At 43.5% G+C, this 27,741-nt stretch overlaps 1 protein-coding gene and 1 long non-coding RNA gene across 2 annotated transcripts in view; both read right to left on the bottom strand.

Moving 5' to 3' along the window:
* The window catches only part of LOC115777564 (Fc receptor-like protein 5), a 70,200-nt gene that overhangs the window by 5,100 nt on the left and 37,359 nt on the right, over positions 1-27,741 (bottom strand). Inside the window, 7 exon segments of the mRNA XM_030725496.1 lie at positions 18,985-19,233; positions 20,418-20,678; positions 22,182-22,478; positions 22,661-22,936; positions 23,090-23,392; positions 26,769-27,050; positions 27,169-27,438. Coding sequence (XP_030581356.1) covers positions 18,985-19,233; positions 20,418-20,678; positions 22,182-22,478; positions 22,661-22,936; positions 23,090-23,392; positions 26,769-27,050; positions 27,169-27,438 — 1,938 coding nt within the window.
* On the bottom strand, positions 17,794-18,638 carry LOC115777590 (uncharacterized). The gene is made up of 3 exons (XR_004019657.1): positions 18,582-18,638; positions 18,363-18,413; positions 17,794-18,103 (listed from the first exon to the last, which is right to left on the bottom strand). It is a non-coding gene; the product is annotated as an uncharacterized LOC115777590 (long non-coding RNA).

The following is a 27,741-nucleotide window of genomic DNA, read 5'->3' as shown; positions in this document are numbered from 1 at the left end:
TTAATAAAACATTGATCACACAACAAACATGACTTACTTGTTACTAACAGTGTGAAGGCTTCACTCCACTCTGTTGAAGAATATGAGTCATCTCTGCGTCGACTCTTACACATGTAGTCTCCACTGCTGGACTCAGAAACTCTGAATGTCAAAGAATTATTGTGTGTCCACTGTGTGGTTTGTCCTGGGTCCTCTCCATTCCATACTCCCACTCAGTGGGTTCACCTCCTTCCTGCACCTCACATGTCAGAGTGATCGTCTCACCGCTGAATATCTGAGTCCAGTTGTGTTGTTGTTGTTTTACAGCAACTTTATTGGAAACTGTTTACAGATGTTAACAGTTGAGATACAAACAGAAACATGAAATCAACAGAGAAAACTTAACATTGTATGTTTGCTAATCATGAGTGAATGTTTCAAACTAAATTACTGAACTCACAGGTTATCTTAATGCTGACTTCATCACTTTTATCAGTGTAGTAAACTGAGTTTCCTCTTCTTACTCTGCATCTGTAGATTCCTCCTTGAGATACTCTGATAACTCTGTTTGGTTGATCATCTCTTCTGATTTGAACTTCAGTGGTTCTTTGGGTGCGTCTGAACCACTCATATTTCCACTCAGCAGAGGTCCCCACAGAGCAGGTCAGTGTCACACTGCCCCCTACTGGTATGATTGTTGTTCCTGCTGTCAGTGTGGCCCTGTATGTACCTGCAGATATGAATGAGAAGGGAAAATATGCACACAGAATTAACTATGAATCCAAAAATTATTCAACAATTAAAATTTAAAGTATGTTTTAATGTTATGCAGCTTCCCATTTGCAGCAAATCTAAATATTTCTTTACTTTTTGTTTGTTTTTTCTCTGCAGTTTGAGATCATTTTAATTTCTATCTCAACATGGTGACAGAACTACAGTAACTCAGGTTGTAGATCTGTAAATAAACCCAGTTTAACTGTTTGTCCATTCTCTGACCTGAAGAAGTCACACTGAATGTAACTAATACAGTTCACTGAAGGACACACAATAGTGGGTTAAGAGGGCTCTGTGTGGATAACAGAAACATCAGTCACCTTAAATTTTATGAAGTTTCTGGTGTTTCCTCTTTTCTTCTTCTTTACTTATTAATTTAATTTTATCCACAGTTGTTGTTTTACATTAAAACACACACATGTAGTAATGATGATCACAGAGTCTGTGAGTATTTTAGTGCTGTGTACACTGTGAGCAAAGTAACAGGTAAAATACAGACGTCCTGGTTAAAGTTTCACAGCATCAGGAAAAAGTTTCCATGACAACATTAATTTTTTTTTCTCTGTGTTTATAATTCAGATTCAGAGAATTTGAACAGAGATCATAAATTTATACTATTGGCACTGAGGACTGATACAGTTACAGAGACAATGTTACTGCTCTCTGTATAATTTGAGCCCTTCCAGCGACCAGAACACTGATATTTACCACTGTAACCTGTAGATGTTATTTGTAATCTGTAGTCTTTGTTTGTGTCAGTGTCTGCTCCTTTATTCATGTCACACATGAAGGTAACAAACTCTCCAATGAAAAAACTGGAGCAGTTGGGTTCAATAGTTAACACAGCATCTAGAATCCAACACAACCACAACATTAACAATCTAACACACTATTATGCACTATAGGAGGCAACATCTGTGTTTATACTGTATTTTCAAATATTAAATAATATTTAATGCAGCAGGCTGAGATGAATCTTTATTGCTAATTAAAACAAAAACTGAAAAAGTGAAAGTGTTCAGTCACCTTGAACGTGTCCAGTGCAGAGGAGCGTACAGAGCACTACAATAAAAGCATAAACTTCAGACATCATCAAACTAAAGACACACTCAAATATGGCAGAAATAAAACACTTGGGCTTTTAGCAGTGGCTGCTGTGATTGGCTGCATTTTAGATTAAGATGTAAAATGCATCAAATGATCACAGATGAAGAAACAAACCTTTCTTAGATAAACTAAAGCAGCTCCACTCTAATCTGAGTCAGTGCACTAAAATCTAATCCAGGCTACAAACAACCATGTTGATAACAAACATGAGAGTCCTCTGTTCAAATGAACTGAAATGCTCCAAATGACTGATACTCTGTTCTTCTCACTGAAACATGTTTATCAGTCAGTATGAATCAAACTATAGAAGTCAGTGATGTACTCACAGAATAGGCCCAGCTCACAGAGCAAAGTGGGTCCCATCCTCACATCCAGCAGCGACACGTCTGAAAACTTCTACAACTTCCTGTAAAGAGAAAGAGTGAAGCAGCAGCTACGAGAAGTAGAAGCAGAAAAAGAAGCTGCGTTTAATACAGACAAGATCAGAGTTTGTCTCAGACTTCTTCTTCTGGCTGCAGCCTCTCTGTGCTTCCTTCCTTTTACACCCTCAAACAGCTCCTGTAGCTTTGACCGCAGCAGTTGGTGACGTGTTTACATTTCCTGTCCACTGCAAACATATAAGCTTCTTTCTTGTGTGTTGTGTTCCTACTTTTCTCTATGATATGCTAATGAGTTGTGCTGCTTCAAGTCAGGTGACATATTTTCCAGGTCATAATTGTTTCCTCATTTTTCTTTAGAAACTTGTAAGTTATTTTTAAACTGTTCTGTGGATCAGGATCATGCTGCAGGGTTCAATTTAAGGTGATTTTATTCAGGGTTTGAAATGACTGTAAGGTCGGCTGCATGTCCTGTCCTCCTCTTATCTTGCTCATAAAGTGTGATGGCAGTATTACAATCATTTATCTTCACTCCTGTTCACGGTGTGTGGCCAGCTCTTTATTTCTGACACCTGCAGAGGAACCAGATGTCCTACAACCTGTGGATGGTCCTCCTTGGTCCTCTAGTGACTGTTCTGAGCACACAGCAGGGAGGACTGATTGAGGTCACTTGTGGGTGTGTGTGGTGGAAAACTGGCAAGACAACGTACTTGCATTCTGCAAAAGAGAAATGAGGAAATTAAAAAGGCACATGTATGCATTTTGTTATTAACTACCCAGGACATGATGGTGCCCACCTCATAGTCTGATGCATCTATTTCTACAATGTTTTCTAGAAGAACGTGCCAACTTGTTCTTCATTTTTTCCCACAAAGAACAAGTTGGCACCAACTGGAGAAGAGGGAGGTCTGAATATCCTGGTGGCTCGGGAATCTGAGATGTAATTTTCCATTGCTTCTGTTTCAGGACTAGTGGGCACTGTGGCTGCTGGAAGTAAATCTATAGCACAGAGGAGAGCAAAGAGCTTCAAAAACAACAAACTGTATTAATTCATGTTGATTTCCAGAAAAGACAAGGTCAGCTGGAGAAGTTTGGTGTGTTGGCATTCAGTGCAGAGACAAGAAGAGTTTCAGAGAGACTTTCTACTAGGATATTAAGCTGTGAGTGAGCCTAGAATCAATAAATTGAGGCTGTGGTGCAATTACCTTCTGCTGCAGCTGCCTCTGAACTCCTGCAATCCAGAAGTGGTTGTGGAAAGCAGAGTCCTGAGGCGTGCTGCAATCTTGAGTTTTGCTCCCTCCTCCCACAACCTGTTATCTAGTTTGATGGGAATCAGTGGTGTTAGTGTATTTTGAGGCTAACTCATTGATCAACTGTTCACTCAAACTCTGACAGAATGACTCTTACTGGGCCTCATCTTCTGACACTGTCCCTGATGTAATGTTGTAGGGGGCAGAAGCATTGTCAGGTTTTAAAACTGAGTGTCGCTTTGGGTGATTGTGAGTGACTTCATTTGCTGAAGTGTCGCCATCTTACTTTGCTCCCAGAGGTATTGTTGTTCTGATCATGAAATCTGATCACGTTCTGATTGATGAAATATTCTGATCTGGAGAAAAACGGAGAAATCAAAACCAACCTGCCAGGATAAACGCTCCTACAAGTGTTAATCCTTATCCCAGAGACAGAGACCTGTGCATACACACATTATTCCATTCTTTCAAATTATTTCTGAAATTCATGCAGAAAGGACGTAGAAAATGATACATTTTGTTACCTAAATGGAATGAAATCTAACTTTGACATCAGAGCAGTCTGAGCTTAATGAACTACTTTATGATCAAGAAACCATAATGAAACTGTACTCAGTGACTCTGAATGAGACCAGCTTCTCTGCACAATGAAAACATGAGGAGTGAGTGAGTGAGTGCAAGTGCTGGATACTCAGTAAAGATATTAAAATTAATAATCAATGTCATAAGTACATCCTAATTTAATTTTATGGCATGTGTGAATAACATGCAGACACAGATCGATCACTCTGCATATTAAAGAGTTTATAAGTTTATCCTGAAGCGTCAGTGCATTAAAACCCAAGAGAAACAGATCAAGAGCTGCATGAATGAATGGGTGGCTTTCAGGCAGGCAAAAATGGCCTCATAAAATAGTGCAGCTGCTGCTGTGGGTGTGAAACAATATGGCTGCCGTCTGTGGGTCATGTGTCACAGTTGATGATGTCACAGGTTGGTTCGTTTTATGTTTTGTGCATTGACACAACCTTTGACCAGCTGCCAGGGAGTCAGAGAGGAACAAACCATCCAAATGCAGATTTTTGTTGTTGCTGTAGTTTGTGTTTGTGTTGTGGAACAGATAAAGGAACAGGGAACATACATGATGATGTAACTGCCTGTTTATTGCTTATTTGTTGCTTATTTACTGCTTATACAAGTTTCAGTACCTATTAACATTCAGGTGGTGGTTGTGATTCTTCAAGATATGGAACCTAAAAAACCTGAAAACATACAGAAACTTTTGAAATGTCTGTTTTTCTACAGACGCTTAAAGGCAGCTGCATTTCAGTGTGTGACGTATTTTCACAGCTTCACAGGATGTCACTTTCTTTCTTTAGTCCAGCATGTGTCATCATCACCACAGTGACTCTACTTGTATCTGTGTTCACACAGTGTCACACATACTTTAATGCAGCAGTGATAATGATTACTATTATTCCAGGACAGGCAGATCATATAAAGTGTGTGATGCACACAGAGAGCAAAGTGAAATTCTCACTGTGTTCTTTGTGTTCTTGTCAAATCTCTGCTGTTTGCTGATAACAGAAAACAAGACATCTGCTAAATGGAGACTTTTGGCTGAAACCACAGGCTGCATTTCCTCTGTTCTAGGTGGTTCACACAGAAACAGTGAGGTCTGTCAGTGGATCAAAATAAACCTGTGGCAGCACAGACAGTAACCAACAACAGCCTTTCACACACATGTAGGTGTAACAGAGAGAGAGAGGACCTTTACAAAAGGGTGGACAGCAGCTAAAAGAGGGATGGCAGCAAAGAAGTACAGAGACCAAAGTAACTGTTAAGAAAATGTCATTTATTTACAATAGATGAAATTCATAAACTCTAAAACATGTCTGAGGCTGGATCCAAAGAAACAGCTCCATGTCTGTCCTGCTGTGCTGAACCCCGTGTTGGCCTCCTGTAACCATCTCTTTAAAATGGGGTTTCAGGGCAGGTGGACCTCAATGTGTTCACTGGGGAACAAACATGCAGAGTATAAAATAAAGTTTACTAATAAGAGCCACAGCATAAAAACACAGGGAAACCATAGAAGTTATTATTCCTCCTTGATGAAAATGTATTTATTGGATTTTTGTGTTTTAAAGTTTGCATCTATCAGAAAGTAAACAACATTTCCATCTGCAAAGAAGTTTATTCAAAGACACAAACAGGTCAAAATGATCTGATCTGCTGCTCAGCAGCTCTGAAGTTATCAAACCTTCAACTGAGCTTGTTGAGTTTGACTGAACGCTGCGTATTCTGACACATGATGGCAGCACTGCCAAAAAAAGAACAAACAGCAGTGAGAAGACTACACACACACACACACACACACATACACACACACACACACACACATACACACACACACACAACACACACACAGTGAAATCTACCAATGATTCAATCATTAATTTAACTTTATTGAACTGAATTATTGCTGAGACAAAATGAGACAAACACACAGAGTAATTACAGTAAACTGTGAAGAGCTGCACACATGAAAACTTCAGACAGCAGTGAGTTCATATCAACAGTAAATATTTCTGTCATTCAACACATCATCTGCAATCATTGCAATATTTGATTATTGATTATTTTAAAAACATTTATTTAGTTCCAGCTTCATCTTTAAGCATCATGATACTAAAGAGTCAGAGTGAACAATCGTGTGCAGCACAGACACACAAAATGCCAGCTCACATCCTCTGATGTCAGAGCTGAGACTTTTCTAGTGTCCATATCTAAACACAAACTCTCATGAGCTATTTTTAGCTGCTTTAGCCTGCCTGCAGCTGCTGTGCATCTGAAATCACCTTTCAGCCCACCTCCACCATCTCTGAGTTTGTGCAGAATCTGCAAATCAGCACAGAAGCCTGATGTGATAAGATTTCATTTTGTGTAAACCACAAGAAACAAGCTGATATGTTTGCAGCTGACTGCAGTTTGTAGCTGTATGAGCTGAGTTTGAAAGGAAGGAAGAACAGAGGCTAAAGAAATATTACTCTTGCAACAGAGAGCTCCATTAATGAGCATCCCACTGCCCCCTACTGACCATACTTGGTATTACCAGAAGAAATATCACCACATTACGTGTGTGTGTGTGTGTGTGTGTGTGTGTGTGTGTGTGTGTGTGTGTGTGTGTGTGTGTGTGTGTGTGTGTGTGTGTGTTCAGCTCCCTCTCAAAGAAAACTCTCACAACATCGAACTCAAGCTTGGTTCTACATTTATGTTCAATTGTGAGTCCTCAGTTTCCCACAGACACTAAAAACATGTTTTCCCTCCTCTGATACACACGCCTTCATTTTATACTCATGGCCACCTTTTACTGTCACAGAGGGGTTGATACTTTCTGTGGATGAATAAAACTGCTGTGAAGAGCTACAAACACACTTTGCACAGTGATGTTGGAGCTCATACAGTACAATTCATAACCATTCTGTAAGGATTCACTGATACTCTGTCAAAATAATACTTCCTCCTCCTTCACTTCATAGACTCATCACACTTTGATTTGTATCTGAACTTGTTCTTTAGGCACAGTTTCAGCTACATTTACAACAGACAGGGATTTTTAGCTTCTGCAACACACCAAGACAAATAATAGACTGAAGTCAAAGTCTTTATTCTTTATTATCACAGCTCTGGAAATATTTAACACCCAGCCAAGCAGATGAATTCATAACAATTAATGAAAAATGGCGAAATTGTGCCCTCTGCTGGCTGCCAGCTCTAAACACAACCCAGTGATTCCAGTCCACATCTTATTAGAACTGTTAGCTGAAGGGGGAGTTTGAGTCAGCACCACAGTAGCCCGACCCCCCCTCTCGCCTCCGCGGGCTTCCTCCGTCCCTGCCCCTCCCCACCCTGGTACTCCTATGCTATATGCGCTTACTGCAGGGGTTTTTAACCTCATACGGTGCCCCCTACTCGGCAGAATATGAGATGCTTTTTTTCCTAACCTGTCCTATCGTATTTTGCTTTGTTTCCCTCTTTTGTAACAGCAGCGCCTCTCGGTGATGGCAGCAAGGCCGCAGACACTTATCTCCCTGTGTTTGTCTGGTTGTTTGTCTTTTCTTGGATGGGTGTTCTGTTAACTATAATTTCCCCATTGTGGGATCAATAAAGTATCATTCATTCATTCATTCATTATATTTGAGTAGTTTTCTCTGTGAGAAATGTGATCTGACCAGTTGCATGAAGAAAAAATTCATTCACGTGTGATTTTGTGGGTAGAGAGAGTGACAGATTCTCTAATAATTTCAATGTTACAGAAACATTTACAGCGTGTTCATGCAGGACCTTAAACAATGACCTGAAGTCTCTGTGAGACTAAATACTCATAATAAATAACTTCACATGTTCTTTAACACATCGGGGAGCAAACAAAGTGAACACAGAAGGACTAAATGAGAACATCATAAATCAACAATCAGGAAAAACTAAAAGTACAGTGTTCTCCATTTGCAGCCACTTCAGAGTGAATTTACAAACACACAAAAAACACCTGCATTCCCACTAGTACTGCACACACACAGGAGTTTAAAGATGCCATCATTAAAATGACTTTGAATATCTAATATGCAAAGTAATTTTAATGATGATTTCACTGGCAGCCTATAACAGCGCTCAAAACATGTCAGCCGTCTCTCTCTTGTTGCTAAGAACATCTCGTGAACCCACAATGACCCACAATTCAGTGCTGATTAATTTTGCTAAGAATTATCTCCTGTGACATGTGACTCATTTTGCCAGATCGGGTCACATATGTGATCATCCTAACAGATCAGGTTAGTGATCCAGCAGAGGGCGCTGCTGAGGAGACAAACACAATGAAATACAGGGAATTCCAACAATCCTGCATGTTGAGGATCTCACATGCTTAGTGTATTGTTTTGTGTACTCTGTGGATCATAAAGTATCCTTTTTGTGTTACCTCTAGGAGTTGTAATTATCAGAATCTAAATATAAAGATGTGACAAATCCAAGTTAAGACAAGATGATCTGAACATGTCGAGACGCAATGAAGCCCCAGAACATGTGAAGTTCCCCTTTGCAGTGATTCTACTAGTTTGTGAAAGTGTTTTGGTGTGAGGGAAACCACAATGTAAGAATGAAGAGCACTGCTGATTCTAATGTCAGACAGACTGAGCCACCATGAATGGAGGAGAGCAGATACAGAGCCTCAGAAACAGCTTCACTGCTTTGTGACAAAATATTTTCCATCAGTTTGTCTTTTAAGAGACATCAGTAACAGGTGATCAATCAAAGGCCTGATCACATGGATTGTTCTACTATTAGAGTTTATTCTTGCTTTGAAAAATCTGCAGCTGGCAGATCTGACCATGTTCATGTTTGATCACATGCTGCCAGCACTGCAGTGGGACACACCTGCCACAGTGGCTGAGAAAAAGAGGGTTAAGATCCTGTTGGATTTCAAGCTCCAGACTGACAAGCAGCTGCTGACTAACCAGCCACACACAGTGGTGACTGACAAGGAGCACAAGACAGCAGCTGTGACAGATGTGACGTTCCTGGCTAACAGGAACATCAGAAAGAAGTAAACCAGCAGCTTGATGAAGTATTGATGAAGTATTGATGAAGTAGGATTTTTACTTCAAAAAACAAACGTTTTTTTGGGCTTGTTTTTTTGTTTTTGAACGTGAAGTTGCTTATTTGGGATTGACTTTCTTTCCGAGTGAAACTCCTTGAACTCCATACTAAAGCAATTATGGGGCGGTAGTTTGTCCCTTCCAAGCCCCCGTTTCCTGTTTATCCCTCCCGCCCAAGTTGACCGGGTGCACAACCAACCAAACACTCATAACATCCCAGAGTGAGGAGGCAGCATAATGAGTTCCTGTAAGTGGGGAAAATATAGAAAAAATCTAATAAAGAGTGGGAGAAAAAGAGCGAACTAAAGAATGGATCTGAGCTCGGATGGGAGTCTGGCGTGAAAAGTGGATATGCATTATGCAATGCATAGGAGCGCCTCACAAGAGGTATATGTGTCCGTAAAAACCTCAGAAAGTAGCTGCAGTCCTGATGGGAGACGTATGAAAGGCACTCTGCAGATTTTGCAAGTGTGAATTATGTGCTCACCATGCTGATTGAACTCAACATGCTAATACTGAGAAGCACACACAAAAAACTGTGCACCCTTCTCTTCTATGAGGCTAAGAAACATGACTTTCACTGCTCCAAAACACACAGACAAAACAATAAAATGAGCTATACTGCTATAGAGCTATACTGTTTAAAAGCGGCCTCAGTTTTACACGATGTGGTGGGTTGCCAGTTGGGCTTTTTTTGGGCTTGTTTCTATCGCAAGATCTGGCAACACTGGTGACAAATCAAATCAGTATTACATGAAAGTACGGGCCGGACCTCCCTGAGAAAACTGGGAAAACACAGTAAAAAGGAGTGCAGGGCATAACATTAGAGCAGCTGTTACTTCCCATCATGTTGACAATTTTAGTTCATTTTAGAACATTGTGAACTGTTTAACAATGAGTGCCTTTAAATGAACGCTCTCTTTCAGTGGATTCATGCACAACACTGAACAGCTGTGTATGTACTCACTCTGACACACAACAACCACACACTTTATTTATAGAACACTTTTCTTAACAAAGATAAGCACAAAGTGCTTATTTGCAAAATCAAAGAAATAGTTAAAAACATAAAAACAGATCTACAGCACATTAAAGTGCATTAAAATTATGATCGACAGCAGGAGTGTCCAAACTTGTCTCATGGAGGATTTGACAATGTGAAAGTGCCCGAGGGCCAACAGTCCCTGATGACGTTATTTTAAAGAATCAAAGATCCTTATAAATAGTGTTATTTAATACTTTCATTTCCATTCAGCAAACAAACATGAAGTAACCAAATGTAGAGCATAAAGCTGTGAATTTCCAACTGAAATTTAAAACATACAGAAACTGTAAAAAACTGCTGTGTAATCCTGATAACAGAGCAATAGGTAAGATAAGAGATAAGATAAAACTTTAATGGTCCCTCGACGGGGAAATTTGTGCATTACAGCAGCTCAGTACAGAGAAAAAATGAAAAGGATGAGTAAGAACAAATAACTAAACAAAAACTAAAATAGAATAGAATAAAATAAAATAAAATAGCAAAAAAACTATACACATATACATAAATATATATATCAATGTCAATACACACATTTACATATACACACATATACACACACATCAAAACACTATACACAGATATCAAAATATTATATACATTTGTAGCCGGTAAGGTACACAGCATACACGGTATGCATTATATGGGTGAGTGTAATAAATAACATGTATCTGGACTGTATGGATAAAGTGATGGCAGAGGAGGTTGTCATGGATCAGCTGTGTGGCAGGAAAGAAGGGGACCCCAAGGCAGACGAGGTAAATGGAAAAGACAGTCTTTAATTGGCAAAGTGCAGGACGGAACCAGGAACAAAACCAGAACTCAAAACCAGGACAAAACTGAACCACAGAGGAACACAGCAGGGGAGCGAACGACGACGACGCGACGAGGACAAAGTGAAAACACCGACAATATAAACACAGCAGGTAATGGGCAAATGGGAAACAGCTGGGAGGGAAACACAGGAAGCACAATTAAACCAAAAGCGCACAGACAAAAGACCTACCAAAATAAAACAGGAAAGAACCTAACAGAGTACACACTGGCTGAACACCTGGGAATACAGACACCGAAGGATAACCGACACCAGCACAACAGAGCACAAGGGAACAGAAACAGTGAAACCATAATAAAACAGAACTAAATCACCGGAACATAGAATACTGGGCCACCGGCCCAGGACCATGACAGTACCCCCCCCTTAAGGGCCGGCTCCCGCCGGCCCACAACAAGAACAAAGAAAAACCAAAACCGGACCAGGGCGGGAGGAGGGGGAACCGGACGGAGGGACCGAACCAAACAAAACCCAGGAGACAAAACAAAACAAACCAGTCCAGGAACTAAACAAAAAACAGGACCAAAACAAAAGGCAATGGCACAGGGCCGAAGAGCGCCAACGCTCAAAATAGGGGTCAGAAAAACAAAAACACAGGGCCCAGGAAAACAGTACATAGTGTCCAGGAGGACCCACTGGGAAATCCCAAAACAAAAAAAACACAGTTCAGGGGCCACACAGGCCAAGGGCCACAAAGCAGAGTCCAAACGAGGGAGGCTGACCGCGCTCCCAGCAGCGGCGGCAACGACGAGGAGAAGGCACTGGAGGCCGACCGCGCTCCCAGCGGCGGCGGCGGCGAAGAGGAGGAGTCACTGGAGGCCGACCGCGCTACCAGCGGCGGCGGCGGCGGCGAGGAGGAGTCACTGGAGGCCGACCGCGCTCCCAGCGGCGGCGGCGGCGGCGACGAGGAGGAGTCACTGGAGGCTGACCGTGCTCCCAGCGGCGGCGGCGGCGATGAAGAGGAGTCACTGGAGCCCGACCGCGCTCCCAGTGGCGGCGGCGGCGACGAGGAGGAGGAGGAGGAGTCACTGGAGGCCGACCGCGCTCCAGTGGCGGCGGCGGCGACGAGGAGGAGGAGGAGGAGTCACTGGAGCCCGACCGCGCTCCCAGTGGCGGCGGCGGCGACGAGGAGGAGGAGGAGTCACTGGAGGCCGACCGCGCTCCCAGTGGCGGCGGCGGCGACGAGGAGGAGGAGGAGTCACTGGAGGCCGACCGCGCTCCCAGCGGCGGCGGCGACGGGGAGCAGGCACTGGAGGCCGGCCGCGGGGCATGCGGTGGCGGAGACGGGTGACCTCAGGCTCTGGCGTGGAACCCTCGGGCTCTGGCGCAGGACCCTCGGGACCCTCCGGACGCGCGTGCTGAGCGGAGACCCCCACCGGCTCGGACTGCGCGGAACCCCATGGCTCCGGCGCAGGACCCTCGGGCACGGAGTGCTCGGCCTGAGCGGAGACCCCCAACGTCTCGGACAGAGCGGAGACCCCCCACGGCTCGGACAGAGCGGAGACCCCCAACGGCTCGGAGTGCTCGGACTGAGCGGGACCCCCTGGCGGCTCGGACTGAGCGGGACCCCCTGGCGGCTCGGACTGAGCGGGACCCCTGGCTCCGGCGCGGGACCCTCTGGCTCCGGGCGCTCGGACCGAGCGGGACCCCCTGGCGGCTCCGACTGAGCGGGATCCTCCGGATTCTCGAACACTGGATGCGCAGGCTGGGGCTGCTTTGCAGGGCATAAGTTAGGTGAGTCTGATGGCGACAGGAGAGCTGACTGGGACTCTGACTCAGAGACCAGGGACTCTACAGCAGTCGACGGGAGAGACTGGGGCTGAGACAGAGACGCTGCTGAGACTGACTGGGTACCTGACTGGAAAGGAACTGGAATCGGGGAAGCTGACACTGGGGAAGCTAAGGGAACCAAAATTACAGAGGGAGCAGGAGCTGAGCGGACTGTAGAGGGCCATGGTGTCGGCTGAGTGGGCGTCATCCTGGGCAGCAGGGGCTGCTCAGGGAACAGTTTGGGTATGTCAGAAGATGGCTGCGTGGAAGCAGGCCGGGAGACGACTGGCTGCGTGGAAGCAGGCCGGGAGACGACTGGCTGCGTGGAAGCAGGCCGGGAGACGACTGGCTGCGTGGAAGCAGGCCGGGAGACGACTGGCTGCGTGGAAGCAGGCCGGGAGACGACTGGCTGCGTGGAAGCAGGCCGGGAGACGACTGGCTGCGTGGAAGCAGGCCGGGAGACGACTGGCTGCGTGGAAGCAGGCCGGGAGACGACTGGCTGCGTGGAAGCAGGCCGGGAGACGACTGGCTGCGTGTGTTACACCCTGAGAAGGGGAAAGGAAATCAATAAATACACTCGAACGCGATGCTTCTCCTTCAGCAGCTTCATTGAGAATATATAATTATTTTGAAGTATACACATAGATACAAAACATTAATATGAAACACTATAACAAAAGTACACATCAGTCAGTTCTAGGACAATATCCCAAAATGATCTTCCTTCATCTGTCTTCACAGGTAAATAATGATTTCAACCAAGGGACAGTATAATTTCCCCGTCCTCCCTTGCAGGTGAACCCAAATATGACATAAATGGCCAAGCAAATTATTAAACACAAATTTAAATCATCAAACTCCAAAGTATTGAAAATAACACTTATATACACACATCAACAGACATTTTTCCTTATTCCTATTCTCTCTACAATAGTTGTTCAGTACAAACAGAACTAACACGCACATGCATCGCCATCACCGTATGCACACATTCTGGCGGCGCAGTGCACTATGCTAGCGGCAGCGTAGAGCACTTAGCTCAGCTAGCTAGCCAACAGTATGCTACAAGAAATGCAAAAGAAATAACACTTCAAAACGTCTTGAACAGGTAGTGAGTCAGTCTACAGAGAGTCAAACAAAACTCGGCACATGTCTCCACAGCTTAGGAGCACAACACTCATCACATACCTGAGAAGGGGAAAGGAAATCAATAAATACACTCGAACGCGATGCTTCTCCTTCAGCAGCTTCATTGAGAATGAAGCACCACGGCCGGAGTGCCCCCCTCCTGCAGTGCAAGGTATGACTAAACGATCACATATCCCACACATTAACAAAAAGGCTCAACAAGTAGATCACCGATGGAAGAATGATAGGTTATATTCTTAACAATTCCCATGGAGATATTTACCTCAATTATGAACTTTGATTAATAATCAATAGAATAATAAAATCAACCTATCACACGTGGAAGCAGGCCGGGAGACGACTGGCTGCGTGGAAGCAGGCCGAGAGCTAGGGAGATCTGGCTGAGTGGAAGCAGGCCGAGAGCTAGGGAGATCTGGCTGCATGGAAGCAGGCCGAGAGCTAGGGAGATCTGGCTGCGTGGAAGCAGGCCGAGAGCTAGGGAGATCTGGCTGCGTGGAAGCAGGCCGAGAGACAGAAAGAGCAGACTGCGAGCTAGAGAGGGCAGACTGCGTGGGAGCAGGCTGCGAGCTAGAGAGGGCAGGAGCTGAGGGAACTGACTGAGAGGGCACTGAAACTGCTGACACTGGGGACCAAGGAAGAGCGACTGGAGCTAGAGCTGACTGAGGGCGAGGGGGAGCGACTGGAGCTAGAGCTGACTGAGGGCGAGGGAGAGCTGCTGGCTGCGTGGGAGCGGACTGAGGGAGAGCCGACTGCGTGGAGACTGACTGAGAGCTAGAGAGAGCTGACTGCGTGGAAACTGACTGAGAGCTAGAGAGAGCTGACTGCGTGGAAACTGACTGAGAGCTACAGAGGCTGACTGAGACTGAGCGGTGACTGAGAGCTACAGAGGCTGACTGAGACTGAGCGGTGGCTGGAGCTACAGCTGACTGAGACTGAGCGGTGGCTGGAGCTACAGCTGACTGAGACTGGGAGGGGGCTGGAGCTACAGCTGACTGAGACTGGGAGGTGGCTGGAGCTACAGCTGACTGAGAGACAGGCTGAAGAGGCACTGTGGACGACACTGAAAACTGCTGTGAAGGTTTGGACCTGGCTGCCCCCACCCGCGGAACAGGAACGGGTGCAGAGGTCAGCCCGTCCGTGGCTGCCCCCACCCGCGGAACAGGAACGGGTGCAGAGGTCAGCCCGTCCGTGGCTGCCCCCACCCGCGGAACAGGAACGGGTGCAGAGGTCAGCCCGTCCGTGGCTGCCCCCACCCGCGAAACAGGAACGGGTGCAGCGGTCAGCCCGTCCGTGGCTGCCCCCCCCCGCGAAACAGGAACGGGTGCAGAGGTCAGCCCGTCCGTGGCTGCCCCCACCCGCGGAACAGGTACGGGTGCAGAGGTCAGCCCGTCCGTGGCTGCCCCCACCCGCGAAACAGGAACGAAGCCATCAGTCTTTGAACTCCCAGTTCTTTCTGTGGCTAATTTCTTAGGAGCCAGTTCAGGGGTGTCAGAATGACAGACCTCTATGACAAAGGCCCTAACTAGGGCAGGAAGAGAGTCCAAAAGCCAGGGATGTACTGACAACAGATTACGTAGCCTCTGCACTATAGCTTCCTTTTGCCTTTCACAATGAAGTTCAAGCCACAGATCACACAGCTTATAAACAAAGTTACACACATCCGACCGGGAGCCCTCAGCAGGGAAACCATTCTTTGTAGACAAACACGAAACGTCTTTATCCTTGGCTGTCAGTGAAACAGGGAATTTGGGGCTGGGTTTTACAGCCTGCTCAAAAAACACATGTCCTTTAGCGGCTCCTTTGTTCAGCCCAATGTCAAGGAACTCAGTCTTTACATTAACAGGCATGGCAACAGAGTTACTCACGGAACCTGGTGACTGAGTATGAAGCGGCGACGGCTGTGTGGAATCTGGAGGCTGTGGTGACCGTCTCCGCGGCGTTATCCCGCTCTGCTCCCGCGGCGATTCTCTACGATGCTGTCGGGAGCTTGGCCTTCCTCCCTCAGCAGCAGGCAGCGGTGAAGCAGAAGTGCTGGGAGGCCAGGGACCCCTGTGTCCCAGGAATCGGAAAAATGACTCCTCCGGAGTCATTCCGGGCGTCGGCTCCGGGAAAACATCTTTTTGCTTCCCCTGGGATCTCGTCCTCCGTTGCTGTGGCGTGGAAAACCGTGGTGTGGACGAATCATGCTGCTGCTGCCGAGGACTCCCCTTCCTCCATGGCTGCGGCGACTGCTGAGGAAGGGAGAAGCCAGTGAGCAGAGTGGCAGGTGACAGAAAAATTCCGCCGGTCCGAACAGTCCACGGCTCAGGCGAAGGAGGTGAGTGGCGTCGCCGGGAACCTCTCAAAGACGCCGGTCCCCCCCGAGCCCAGCGAGTGCCGCGGTACTTTTCCATGTCTGCGGGGTCCATAATGGTCGCGTCGTACTGTCATGGATCAGCTGTGTGGCAGGAAAGAAGGGGACCCCAAGGCAGACGAGGTAAATGGAAAAGACAGTCTTTAATTGGCAAAGTGCAGGACGGAACCAGGAACAAAACCAGAACTCAAAACCAGGACAAAAATGAACCACAGAGGAACACAGCAGGGGAGCGAACGACGACGACGCGACGAGGACAAAGTGAAAACACCGACAATATAAACACAGCAGGTAATGGGCAAATGGGAAACAGCTGGGAGGGAAACACAGGAAGCACAATTAAACCAAAAGCGCACAGACAAAAGACCTACCAAAATAAAACAGGAAAGAACCTAACAGAGTACACACTGGCTGAACACCTGGGAATACAGACACCGAAGGATAACCGACACCAGCACAACAGAGCACAAGGGAACAGAAACAGTGAAACCATAATAAAACAGAACTAAATCACCGGAACATAGAATACTGGGCCACCGGCCCAGGACCATGACAGAGGTAAAGTGTCCAAGTGACTCAAGACGTTATGCTGCGTTATACAGTCTAACTGCTGTTGGGATGAATGACCTGCGAAAGCGCTCCTTCCTGCAGCGAGGATGTTTACTGACACTACTGTGAAGAACACACAGGTACACAGCGCAGGTCTGACTCCAGAGCAGTGGTAGATGTGTGTAAAATGTCACGTAGGTGGAACCACTCAGTCTGGATCTCAAGCAGTTCTTGTTTAAGTTCAGAACAGAGAAAATCTGCATTCACAAACATGTGGAGCCAAACAAGATGAACATTTTCTATGCAAATGTTCATCTCTGGAAACTTGATCTTATCCAGCTGCTGGTGTTGTGCCAAAAAGTGATGTTTTTATGTTTTTGTTGTATAATATCTCTGCTTAAATTGGTAATTAGAATGTAGTCAAGAGAATTTATGAAGGCCTTATGAATAAAATAAAGAAATGACCTGTTTTGCAAGTATCTTTATGACTGTGTTACTGTAGCTACATTATAATCAAGCTGCTCCTTTTTGTCCTCTTCAACTATCTTTATAGAACTGTGATTTTATATGTGTTGTAACTTCTGCTGCCCCCTTGACCAGATCTCTATGAAAAAAATGAAATTTTTCCTGATAAATAAAAAATATATAAAAGCTGCTTTGCCAAAATATAATTGCAGCTTCTACCTGTGACAGGATTTGTTCTCACTCAGAATGAATTGATATCATTCATGATGATGATGATGATACTTTATTGATCCAACAATAGGGAAATTACAGAATGACAGATATGTTTGACCGATTGGAGCCAAAAAGTCATTTACACCAGTTTAAATACATCGTTTTTGTTTTTTATTGGCACTTTCCAAAAATCACTTTTTGGAATTACATGCTGAGTTGAATTCATTGCTTGGGCCGATGGGCCAAAAATAACATGTATGGACAAGATGCATGGGCCATAAAAAAATCTGAGCATAGGCCATGTTTGGCCCATGAGCCGTAGTTTGGACACCCCTGATTAAAGGAAGATAAACGAGTGAAACACACTGAGGGGTTCTTTCTGAAGGAAATATAAACTCAGGCTATCAGGATCATTGCTTTGAATGAAAAATCTGCTCCTTTTCACTCAAAGTGACGTCAAGTTTTTAAGTTCCTTTAAAGAGAAAAAGATAAAAACAGCTAAAGAGCTGCTGTTAAGATTTTAGAGCTGTGGCTGAATTTGGATTCACATTATAGTAGTCAGAGCTCTCCTCTGGGTCACCACGTTGTCCTGTTGAGGTGATCAAATGAAAGCATTTAAAAACAAACACCCTCTGTTTGCATTTATTATCAGTCAGAATAATTAACAATGTAGATTTTACATTTCAAATCTCAGAGTTTGTGCACTCACTCGTCTTGTTAATGACTTTGAGCTGAATCACAGATATAATATATAAAATAATCATCTTATTGACTTTAATGTTAAACACAGTTATTGTTTAATCATCCAGCTTCCACAAACTCTGTATTAATGAAAGTGTGTACTTTACCATTTTCAGTGTTTTCAGAGCCTCTGATTGTCTCATAGACACAACGATCACCTACAGGTCAGAGAAAATCAGTCACCTCATGTCTGTGATACTAATTTAAACACAGCTTCAAACAAGTATTCTTGTTTCCTTCAACAGAGTTTAAACTGCAGCAGATGTAATAATTACAGTCTGGATGCAAAGAGCATCAGAATATTTTAAAGTAGATGAAAAACTAACCATGAAGAAGAGAGGAGTACACTTGCTGCTGATGTTCATCCTGATTCACCGTCTGCTCTTTAGCAGGACCTTTATTAAAAATGGAAAGAAGACATTTGCTTTCACACGGACCTCATGATGCATTTGTGTATCTGAATGAGTGAAGAGTTTGTAGTAAGTAAAGGAAAAGTTCTCACTGTTGGTCGTTCTGCAGTGATACAACAAGAGCAGGAGAATAATGAGGAGAGAGACTCCACAAACCAGTCCAACAATCAGCCACACAGGAGCTGAAGAGCTGTCAGCTGCTGACACAGTTACTGTAACAACAAACAATTATTAATAAACTGTAATTATATTGGATATTTTCCTTCTCAGTCATCAAAATCATTTCCAAATATTCATCAAATGCTTTGATCCTGCTCACCTTTAACTAACATCCAGCTCTGTGGTGACTCTCTTCCTGAGTATTCACACTTGTAGAAACCTTCATCAGACTTTGACACTGCAGAGATCTTCAGCTCCTCTCGGGTATCACTTTGAATAAGTTTGTCATTGTGATAGAAAAACACATTGGAAAGTATTTTTTGTGTCCTCAAACTGCAGCTCAGACTAACAGAAGCTCCTTCAGTCACAGGATGAACAGGACTCACCAGGATAGGACCATCAGGATCATCTGTGACACAATCAAACACAATTGTTTCAGTCAGATCAGCTGGTGCAGACTTTTAGAAAAAGCTGACACACAATAATAAGAACAGATTGAACAAATGCTTTTCACCATGAATATCTAATATCTGATCTTGTATATTTAAAAACTTCTGTATGTGTCCTATTGTTATGTAATAATTTCTATAGTACTTGTTTTGAATTGTGACATGAAACCTTCTCCTCTTAAGGTCTGGGTTATTGTTGCTGCAACAAGAATGAAGCACAACAAATGCTCCATTCATTAAGTCACAGTAGTGCTATACAGCCTCCTCAGTAAATGTGCTGCACAGTTCAGATCACAAAAAACTTCCCTAAACCAAACTCTCAGCATAATAAGGAAAAATATGTCACTGAGTTCTCTTTGGAAACTGTGATGGTGGAAGTTTTCACTGGGAAGATGATGATGATGATGACGATGATGATGATGATGATGATGATGCAATGCAGGCACATTTAAAATTTTGGCTCCTGCAAACTAAGAAGTTACAGAAACTAAAATTATTTAAAGGATTCCCTAAACGAATCAAGTTTGCTGAGATCTGAGCTACATAGAACAAAAAGTGTAAGACAGATAAAGTACAGAGTGCAGATACACAGTAGAATAAATACAAAAATACACACTACAATATATACGGAAGAGTTGCCATTTCAATTCCTGTACGTATATGAGTTTCAGAGTCCGCCTTGTGTGTGTGTGTGTGTGTGTGTTTGTGTGTGTGTGTGTGTGCGTGTCCGAATCTATCACTTCAGGTTGGAGTTCAGGAGCCTGGAATGAAGCTGTTGCACACTCTGATTGTATTTGTGTGGTAGCTGCAGTACCTCCTCCCAGGAGAGCAACAACTCCATGAGATGGATGAGATGGGTCAAACATAACCTTTAATACAACTGTACCTTTTTACATTATATACTTTGATGAGCTACTTTGTGGTTTATTGAAAAATATATATATAAAATATGCATTTGTTAATCTTTGGTAAATCTGTTTAAGAAAAAAATGACTAAAATGATAACAAAAACTAAGAATATTATGCTGTTTTGTGAGATGCATAAAATTGTCATAAACGCTCATCTTTACTTGTTTTGCTTCATAGAATTACTCCACATCATATCCAAATCATTAAAATAAAAGAAAAAAGTATAACAACATACCCTGTACAGTGATGTTGACTGCACTGCTGAACTCTCCTGATCCAGACTCACACCAGTACACTGCAGTACCTGACTGTGATGTGTTGATGTTACATGTGGATCCAGTCATTGTCCTACAGCCAGAGTTCAGTCGGCCGTCCTCAGTGAACTTCTTCACTCTCCACTCAGCAGAGTTTCCCTCACAGGTCAGTGAGACAGAGTCAGAGGTGAAGTGTTGCACTCTGTCAGGACTCACTGTGAGAGACGCTGCTGAATGAACATCTGGAAACATGCAGGGAGGAGACAAAGCTCAGAGATGTTTCCATTTCTGAAGATCAGTGTTTTAACAGGGTGCAGTGTTTTTATGTTAAAATAAGACTGAACAGTTGCAACATTCGTATTATATTTCATTTAGAATAAACTACCGTATTTTCCGGAGTATAAGTCGCACTTTTTTTCATAGTTTGGCTGGGGGTGCGACCTATACTCCGGAGCGACGTATATGTGACATTTATAACACATGAACCAAAATACTCCAGCCACTTGACATCTCCGTGAACTGCAGCTTTAAGGCAGTCTTGCGTAACCTGTGGGCGCAGTGGATGATGGATGGAGAGCACAGCTTAATGGCAACTGGGAGAATGCGCCACCCAACTTTCCTGGAAGTCATTGGATGGATCAAGAAAACATGGGCTTCAGTGACAACCAAACCATCCTGTTGGGATTCAGAAAGGCTGGAATAATTGGAACTGCAGCTGACGAGTCTGACTAACGCGACACAGAAGAGGAAGCGGCGCTTCGTCTACAGAGTGTACGGAATTGTTTAGAAGTGACACCGAGGATGAAGAATTCAATGGATTGATGGTTTGGTTAACTTGTTAGTATGTTCTTTATGCTATGGTTATCTGAATAACTTAATGTTACGTTAACATACCGAACACGTGTTCGTTGTGCGTCATGTAGCTGAATGTGTTACGTTAGCATAACATAGGCGTAACCGTGTTCGTCCTGTTCTTTAATCCATTATTATTTTAAATTGCCGTTCAAGATGGAATTTCTGCTCTGGGTCTCAGATTCTATCAACCCCCCCCCCCCCCCCCCCCCCCCCCCCAAAAAAGTGCGACTTATAGTCCAGTGCGACCTATATATGTTTTTTTCTTCTTTATTATGCATTTTTTGGCTGGTGCGACCTATACTCCGGAGCGACGTATAGTCCGAAAAATATGGTACTTTCAGCTGCTCTTTTGCCACAAGGGGGCGCCACAGGCTCCACATGTTTGATTTGGTAGTTTTATGCTGGATGTTCTTCCTGACACAACCCCAAAGAGGATTTGTGTTTCTGGCTGGAGTCAAACCAGCAACCTTTCATTTGCTAACCACTACAGCACTGGAGGGATCTTTAAGTTTATTTTATATACAACTAATTAATAAACACCCTTTTTGTCCTTAATGGGAAACCAAATACTTTATAACCTGCCATCTGTAGTTGCTGCTCTCGAGCTGTTGCTTCATCTTTTTCAATAACCTGCCTGCTGACATCTTTGAGTTTTTAGTTTCATGTTTTGACTGTTTTATCTTTACTGACTCTAAGCTGAGACTCTTAGACCTGCATAAGTAAAGATAATTAATACAAGCAGCAACATGAAGAAAGAGATTTACTGCAACAGAAAACATTTGAAATCTGACATCATGTTTGTTTTAGTTATCAGTGCAGTGTGTCTCAGTATGAATAAAAATGATGACATAACATCAGCTTATTGAAAGGACAGAGAGAAACAAACTGACCTGCAGACCAGACAAACTTTGGTTCACTGTGATCAGTGTGATACTCTGGGTCTCCTCTTCCAGCTCTACACACATATCCTGCTGTGTGTGTCTGTCCATCAATGATGTAGGAGTCCTGTGCAGTCCCACTGCCATCAGGTAGCAGCTCATAACTGTAGGATTTCTCTGATAGATCAGGAACAGCTTTATACCAGTAGAAGCTCCATCCTGCAGACGGATGTTCAACCTCACAGTTCAGAGTTACTGAGGCTCCAGGACTCAGCCATGATGGAGACACAGTGAGGACAGGACGGGGTTCTAGTGGGAAAACAGTTTTCTCAGAAAGTTCCTGCCTAATGTTGTCTCCAAATACTTATCAAAATGTAAGACTGAAATGATCTAAACATCTAAAATCTCTCTAATCTCAACATGTACTAACAAAAACACATTTTTACAGCCTGTTTATATTCTCAGGTTAAAGGAGCTTTGACTCTACTTACTGTCAGAAACTGTCAGTGTGACTGAATCACTCCACTCTGTTGTTTTATGCTGTGAACTTTTCATTCGGCCCTTACAGCGGTAGTTTCCACTGTTGGATGATGAAGCAGATCTAATCCTGTTTTCATTTTGATTTTCAGGTTTTCTGGAGCTGTTTGTTTCCCATTCATAATCCCACTCAGTGTCTCCTCCATGGATCTCACATCTGACAGTGATCGTCTCTCCTCTGTATATCTCAGTCCAGTTTGGATGCAGAGTCACAACAGCTTTGTTTGACACTGTTAATGTTCAAGAAAGAACAACAAGAACACAAGAATGACAAAAGGTTTGATTTAAGACCAGATATCTGATTGTAAACACATCATATTCCTACATCATAAATTAATTAATACTGTGTTAAATGTAAACTCACCAGGTTTCCCAATCCTGACTGACTGACTGACTGTCCTCTGTGTAGTAAACTGGGTCTCCTCTTCCTCCTCTGCACCTGTAGAGTCCTTCCTGTGAGACTCTGATTTGTCCATTTGAGAGGAAAAATGCATCTTGTGTGGTCAGAGGTTCAGAGTGTTTCTCATCTCTGTACCAGTAGTATTTCCACCCAGATGATGATGATGATGATGATGATGATGATGATGATGATGATGATGATGATGGGTTCACAGAGCAGGTCAGAGTCACACTGCCCCCTATTGGAATGTCTCTAATATCAGCTCTCAGTTGGGCCTTTGGTCGACCTGTTGAGTTTAGAATAAACTACAATCACAATTCAAAGCACAGATCAGAATGGGGTGGGGTAATGATGCATGCGTGTGTGTGTGTGTGTGTGTGTGTGTGTGTGCGCACACCACTCACACTCACACCTTTGGGTAATTTAGAATCACCAGTTAACCTAACTCCAGTAACTGCATGTCTTTGGACTGTGGACAAACTCCACAGAAGGGCCGAGGTGGATTCAAAGCCAACCTTTCTAGCTGTGAGGCAACAGTGCTAACCACCACACCCCCAATCAGCATGTTATTGATGAATTGATTACTTTTTAATGTCCTGCAGCCTGGTGTTACTTCCAGTGACAGCATAGAGATACCAGCTCAGTGATAAGAAAATATTAATATAATAAAAAGTAAAGTGGCAGGTAATTTCAAAGCACAGTAGGATGTTTGGCACCATTTGCTATTAGTTCTACAATTTCCTCCATCCTGCATGTGTTTACATTACACTTCTTATTCTGTGTTCACAACCACAGAAACACTAAAATGTTGTTACTCAGTGAAGATTCCTGTCAGCCTAACAGTCTCCCACCTGCATCCAAAGGCTCTCTATTAGATCTCATTTCTATTTTGTTTTTGATATTTTCTTATCTTTTTGTCAATGTTATTGTTCATTTTAGGGTTTTAATAGTTCATGTAATGCATGCTGTTGTCCTTGTGATCCTAATTTGAATGAGCTCACTTTCTTTTGTCTGTCCTAATAAGATTTTTACCCTTTAGTCAAAGAACAGGTTTGTTAGAACGAGCTGTTTCTACTTTTCTTTCAGTGTTTCATTTTGAATAAGCCAGTGCATAATTTAATGTCATTTATGAATGATTAGTTTGATATTATATAAACTGACTGTCTTTTTGTAACAACCATAACTTTGAAGCAGCCTTGAAATACAAAGAAGTGAAGGTGTAGGCAGTGAGGCATTCAGCACGGAGAGTGATGTTGTTTCTGTTTGAGGACATTCCTGGATCGACCCCTGATCCCAAATAGGATTTTTAGAGGAAAAGAAATCAGCTTCAAGCCTTTCTTAAAGTCCAGAAAATACTACAGTTTTTTTTTATTTTCTGTGTACTGTATGAGAGCTGCAGTGAGGAGGTCAGGGTGTGTGGTGGGTGTAGAAAGGTCAGAGGAAACATTAAATGTAGTGTGAAATCAAAGTTACCTAAACATAAAGTACGCACTTGTTGGCAGGAGATCAAAAAGAAAACGAAATAAATGAGTTAACAGCACATTTCACAGGCTGAGTTTGAAAGTTATAAAAATGAGATCTTCAGACTTTATATTCCAGGTTATAAACATTATGCTGACAAACTTAATCAGAATCCTTTTATTTAGTTTTATTTGAAGCAGACAGGCTGTCAGTTTGACCTGTGGTTGCTTTTGTTTTGATAAAGACGCATCAGATTAAGTTTGAACTGAAACACCAATCACTGCATTTCTTGACATCAGCTAGAATACCATACTAACACACCAACACACAATCACATCAATGCAGCAGCTACAACTTTCTACTACAAATACCTTTCACTGTCATGGTCTCTGCGTCTTGGACCCAGAGTTTTGAGTTATCTTGTTATGATTCCTGGTTTTTATTCTTTAATATTTCAGGGTTCTTATCTGGTTCTGCTCAGTTATGTTATGTTCCCTTAATCTCTGTATTCCTGTCTCTCTTGTATTTCCATGTCTGGTTGAGTTCTAGTCTCGTCTCTCTCCGTTGTGTCTCTGTTATCGTGTCACTCATGTTTTGTGACTCCATGTGTCTGGATTCTGTCTTCAGTGTAGCTGCCTCCCTGTCTTAAATCAAGTCCACATCTGTTTCTATGACTGCTTGTTTCCTGTTTTACACAGTGGGTAGGCGCTCGCCTTGCAGCTGGAGGGTTGCCGGTTCAAGCCCCTGTCCCTGGGCTGTGTTGTGTCCTTGGGCAAGACACTTAAACCACATTGCCTAACGGTAGCGCCTGTCTCTGGCTGCATGACCGCAGATGCTCGTCTCTGGATGAGTGATCTGGAACAATCATTTTATTGTGTGCCTTGCATTGTTACATTCCCTTGTTGACGTTTTTATAAGTGCTATGCTGCTTCCAGGACCTGCTGTGTGAGACCTGCCCTTCCCCAGCCCTTACTCCTGCTGTCAGGCTGTCATTGGCTGGAGTCTGGGACCTGCAGCCAATTGCTGCTCTGCGGGGTCTACATAAGCTGGCTGCAAGTGTGCCTTAGGGCCTTTAGCCATGGGGTGGTAATTAGTGCACCATGTACTTTGGAGATGTAGCTGTTTGTGGATAATTGTTTGTTAGTCTTTCTTTGATTTTTGTCTGCTTTAGTGCCCTGTGGAAGCTGGTAGGGGAGAGCTGCCATTTCTTTTGATGACCCACCTTTTTCTCCTGTCTTTTGTTGCTCGTTAGGGAGCTGAGGTGTAGGTTTGTATGTTTTGTTTTATTTAGTTAGGTAGTTGATGGGGTTTTCTTTTCCTAGTTCAGGGCGGTTTTGTTTATGTTGGCTTTGGCTCTCCCTGAAGTCATAGTCTTGCTTTTCTAATGTTATCTGGGCCTCTGATGGGGACGTAACAGCATGCACAATGACAATGAGTTGAGTCTAACATCTAGTCTCACATTTTGTGTGTTTCATGTTGTTTTCTCCTGTCTTGTCTTGCTTAACTATTCCCAGCTGTGTCCCCACCTGTTCCTGATCCTCTAGTTATGTGTTTTGTATTTAAGCCCTGAGTTTTCGTGTTTGTTGTTTAGCTCTATGAATAATCATTAAAGGAACCTCTTAGTCAAGTCTGCCTCCTGTGCACTGCATTTTGGGTCCAACACTGGTTTTGACATTCACACCCTGCCTGTCAGCTGTCACAGGTGAACAGCTGAAAGCACCTAAGGACTGATCAAACACATAAAGGCACTCATGCAGTATGCTACACAAATTGCCACAAACTTTCCCAAATGTGGGTCTAATAAAAACTATTTAATCTTATCAACAGCAGGATGAGATACAGAGCAGCTGAGCAGAAAACTTCAACATGGATCTTAAATACGAGCAGAGACACTCTTAAAGTAGGAAGTCTCAGTTTTTAACTTCTAGCTGCCATTAAGACTTAATTTAATTATTTGCTAATTGAAACTGATGCTCATTATCAAATATGAACTGCCCAACACACTGTAGCACAAAAATGTGCAGTTTATTATTCATGAAACACACCAAGATGAACAACTCGAGCCTGAACACACTCACAAAACATTAGCTAGTGTGTGTGTCATAACGTGTTGCAGTGTTTGTTGCTTTGACTCTGACTGAGGAGGAAAAGCAACTTCAACAATTTTACAAAACATTGCTCACACAACAGACATGACTTACTTGTTACTGACAGTGTGAAGGCTTCACTCCACTCTGTTGAAGAATATGAGTCATCTCTGCGTCGACTCTTACACATGTAGTCTCCACTGGTGGACTCAGAAACTCTGAATGTCCAATAATTATTGTGTGTCCACTGTGTGGTTTTCCTGGGTCCTCTCCATTGATACTCCCACTCAGTGGGTTCACCTCCTTCCTGCACCTCACATGTCAGAGTGATCGTCTCACCGCTGAATATCTGAGGCCAGTTGTGTTGTTGTTGTTTTACAGCAACTTTATTGGAAACTGTTTACAGATGTTAACAGTTGAGATACAAACAGAAACATGAAATCAACAGAGAAAACTTAACATTGTATGTTTGCTAATCATCAGTAAATATTTCAAACTAAATTACTGAACTCACAGGTTATCTCAATGATGACTTCATCACTTTTATCAGTGTAGTAAACTGGGTTTCCTCTTCCTCCTCTGCAGCTGTAGATTCCTCCTTGAGATACTCTGATAACTCTGTTTGGTTGATCATCTCTTCTGATTTGAACTTCAGTGGTTCTTTGGGTGCGTCTGAACCACTCATATTTCCACTCAGCAGAGCTCCCCACAGAGCAGGTCAGTGTCACACTGCCCCCTACTGGTATGATTGTTGTTCCTGCTGTCAGTGTGGCCCTGGGTTTACCTGCAGTTATGGAAGAGAAGGAAAAAATATACACAGATGATTTAGTAGAAATGCATAAAAACTAGGGGTGGGACTTTAACGGGCTAATTTCGATTAATTAATTACGGGAAAAATAACGAATTAAAAATTTTAACGCACTTTAAACGCACTTTGCACCGTGGAACGTTTCTCAGTGCACGAGTTCCCGGCATACAGATTATATTGACACACAATGTCAAAAATTCAGGGGCCGCATCCTTCGAAGGACACGTGTCCTTCACAGCCCACGAAGACCACAAAGGCCGGAAGTGAGCGGCTAGCCTT

Source organism: Archocentrus centrarchus, unplaced genomic scaffold, assembly GCF_007364275.1.
Source record: "Archocentrus centrarchus isolate MPI-CPG fArcCen1 unplaced genomic scaffold, fArcCen1 scaffold_57_ctg1, whole genome shotgun sequence".
NCBI lineage: Eukaryota > Metazoa > Chordata > Actinopteri > Cichliformes > Cichlidae > Archocentrus > Archocentrus centrarchus.
This window is presented reverse-complemented; position numbering and strand designations above follow the sequence as displayed.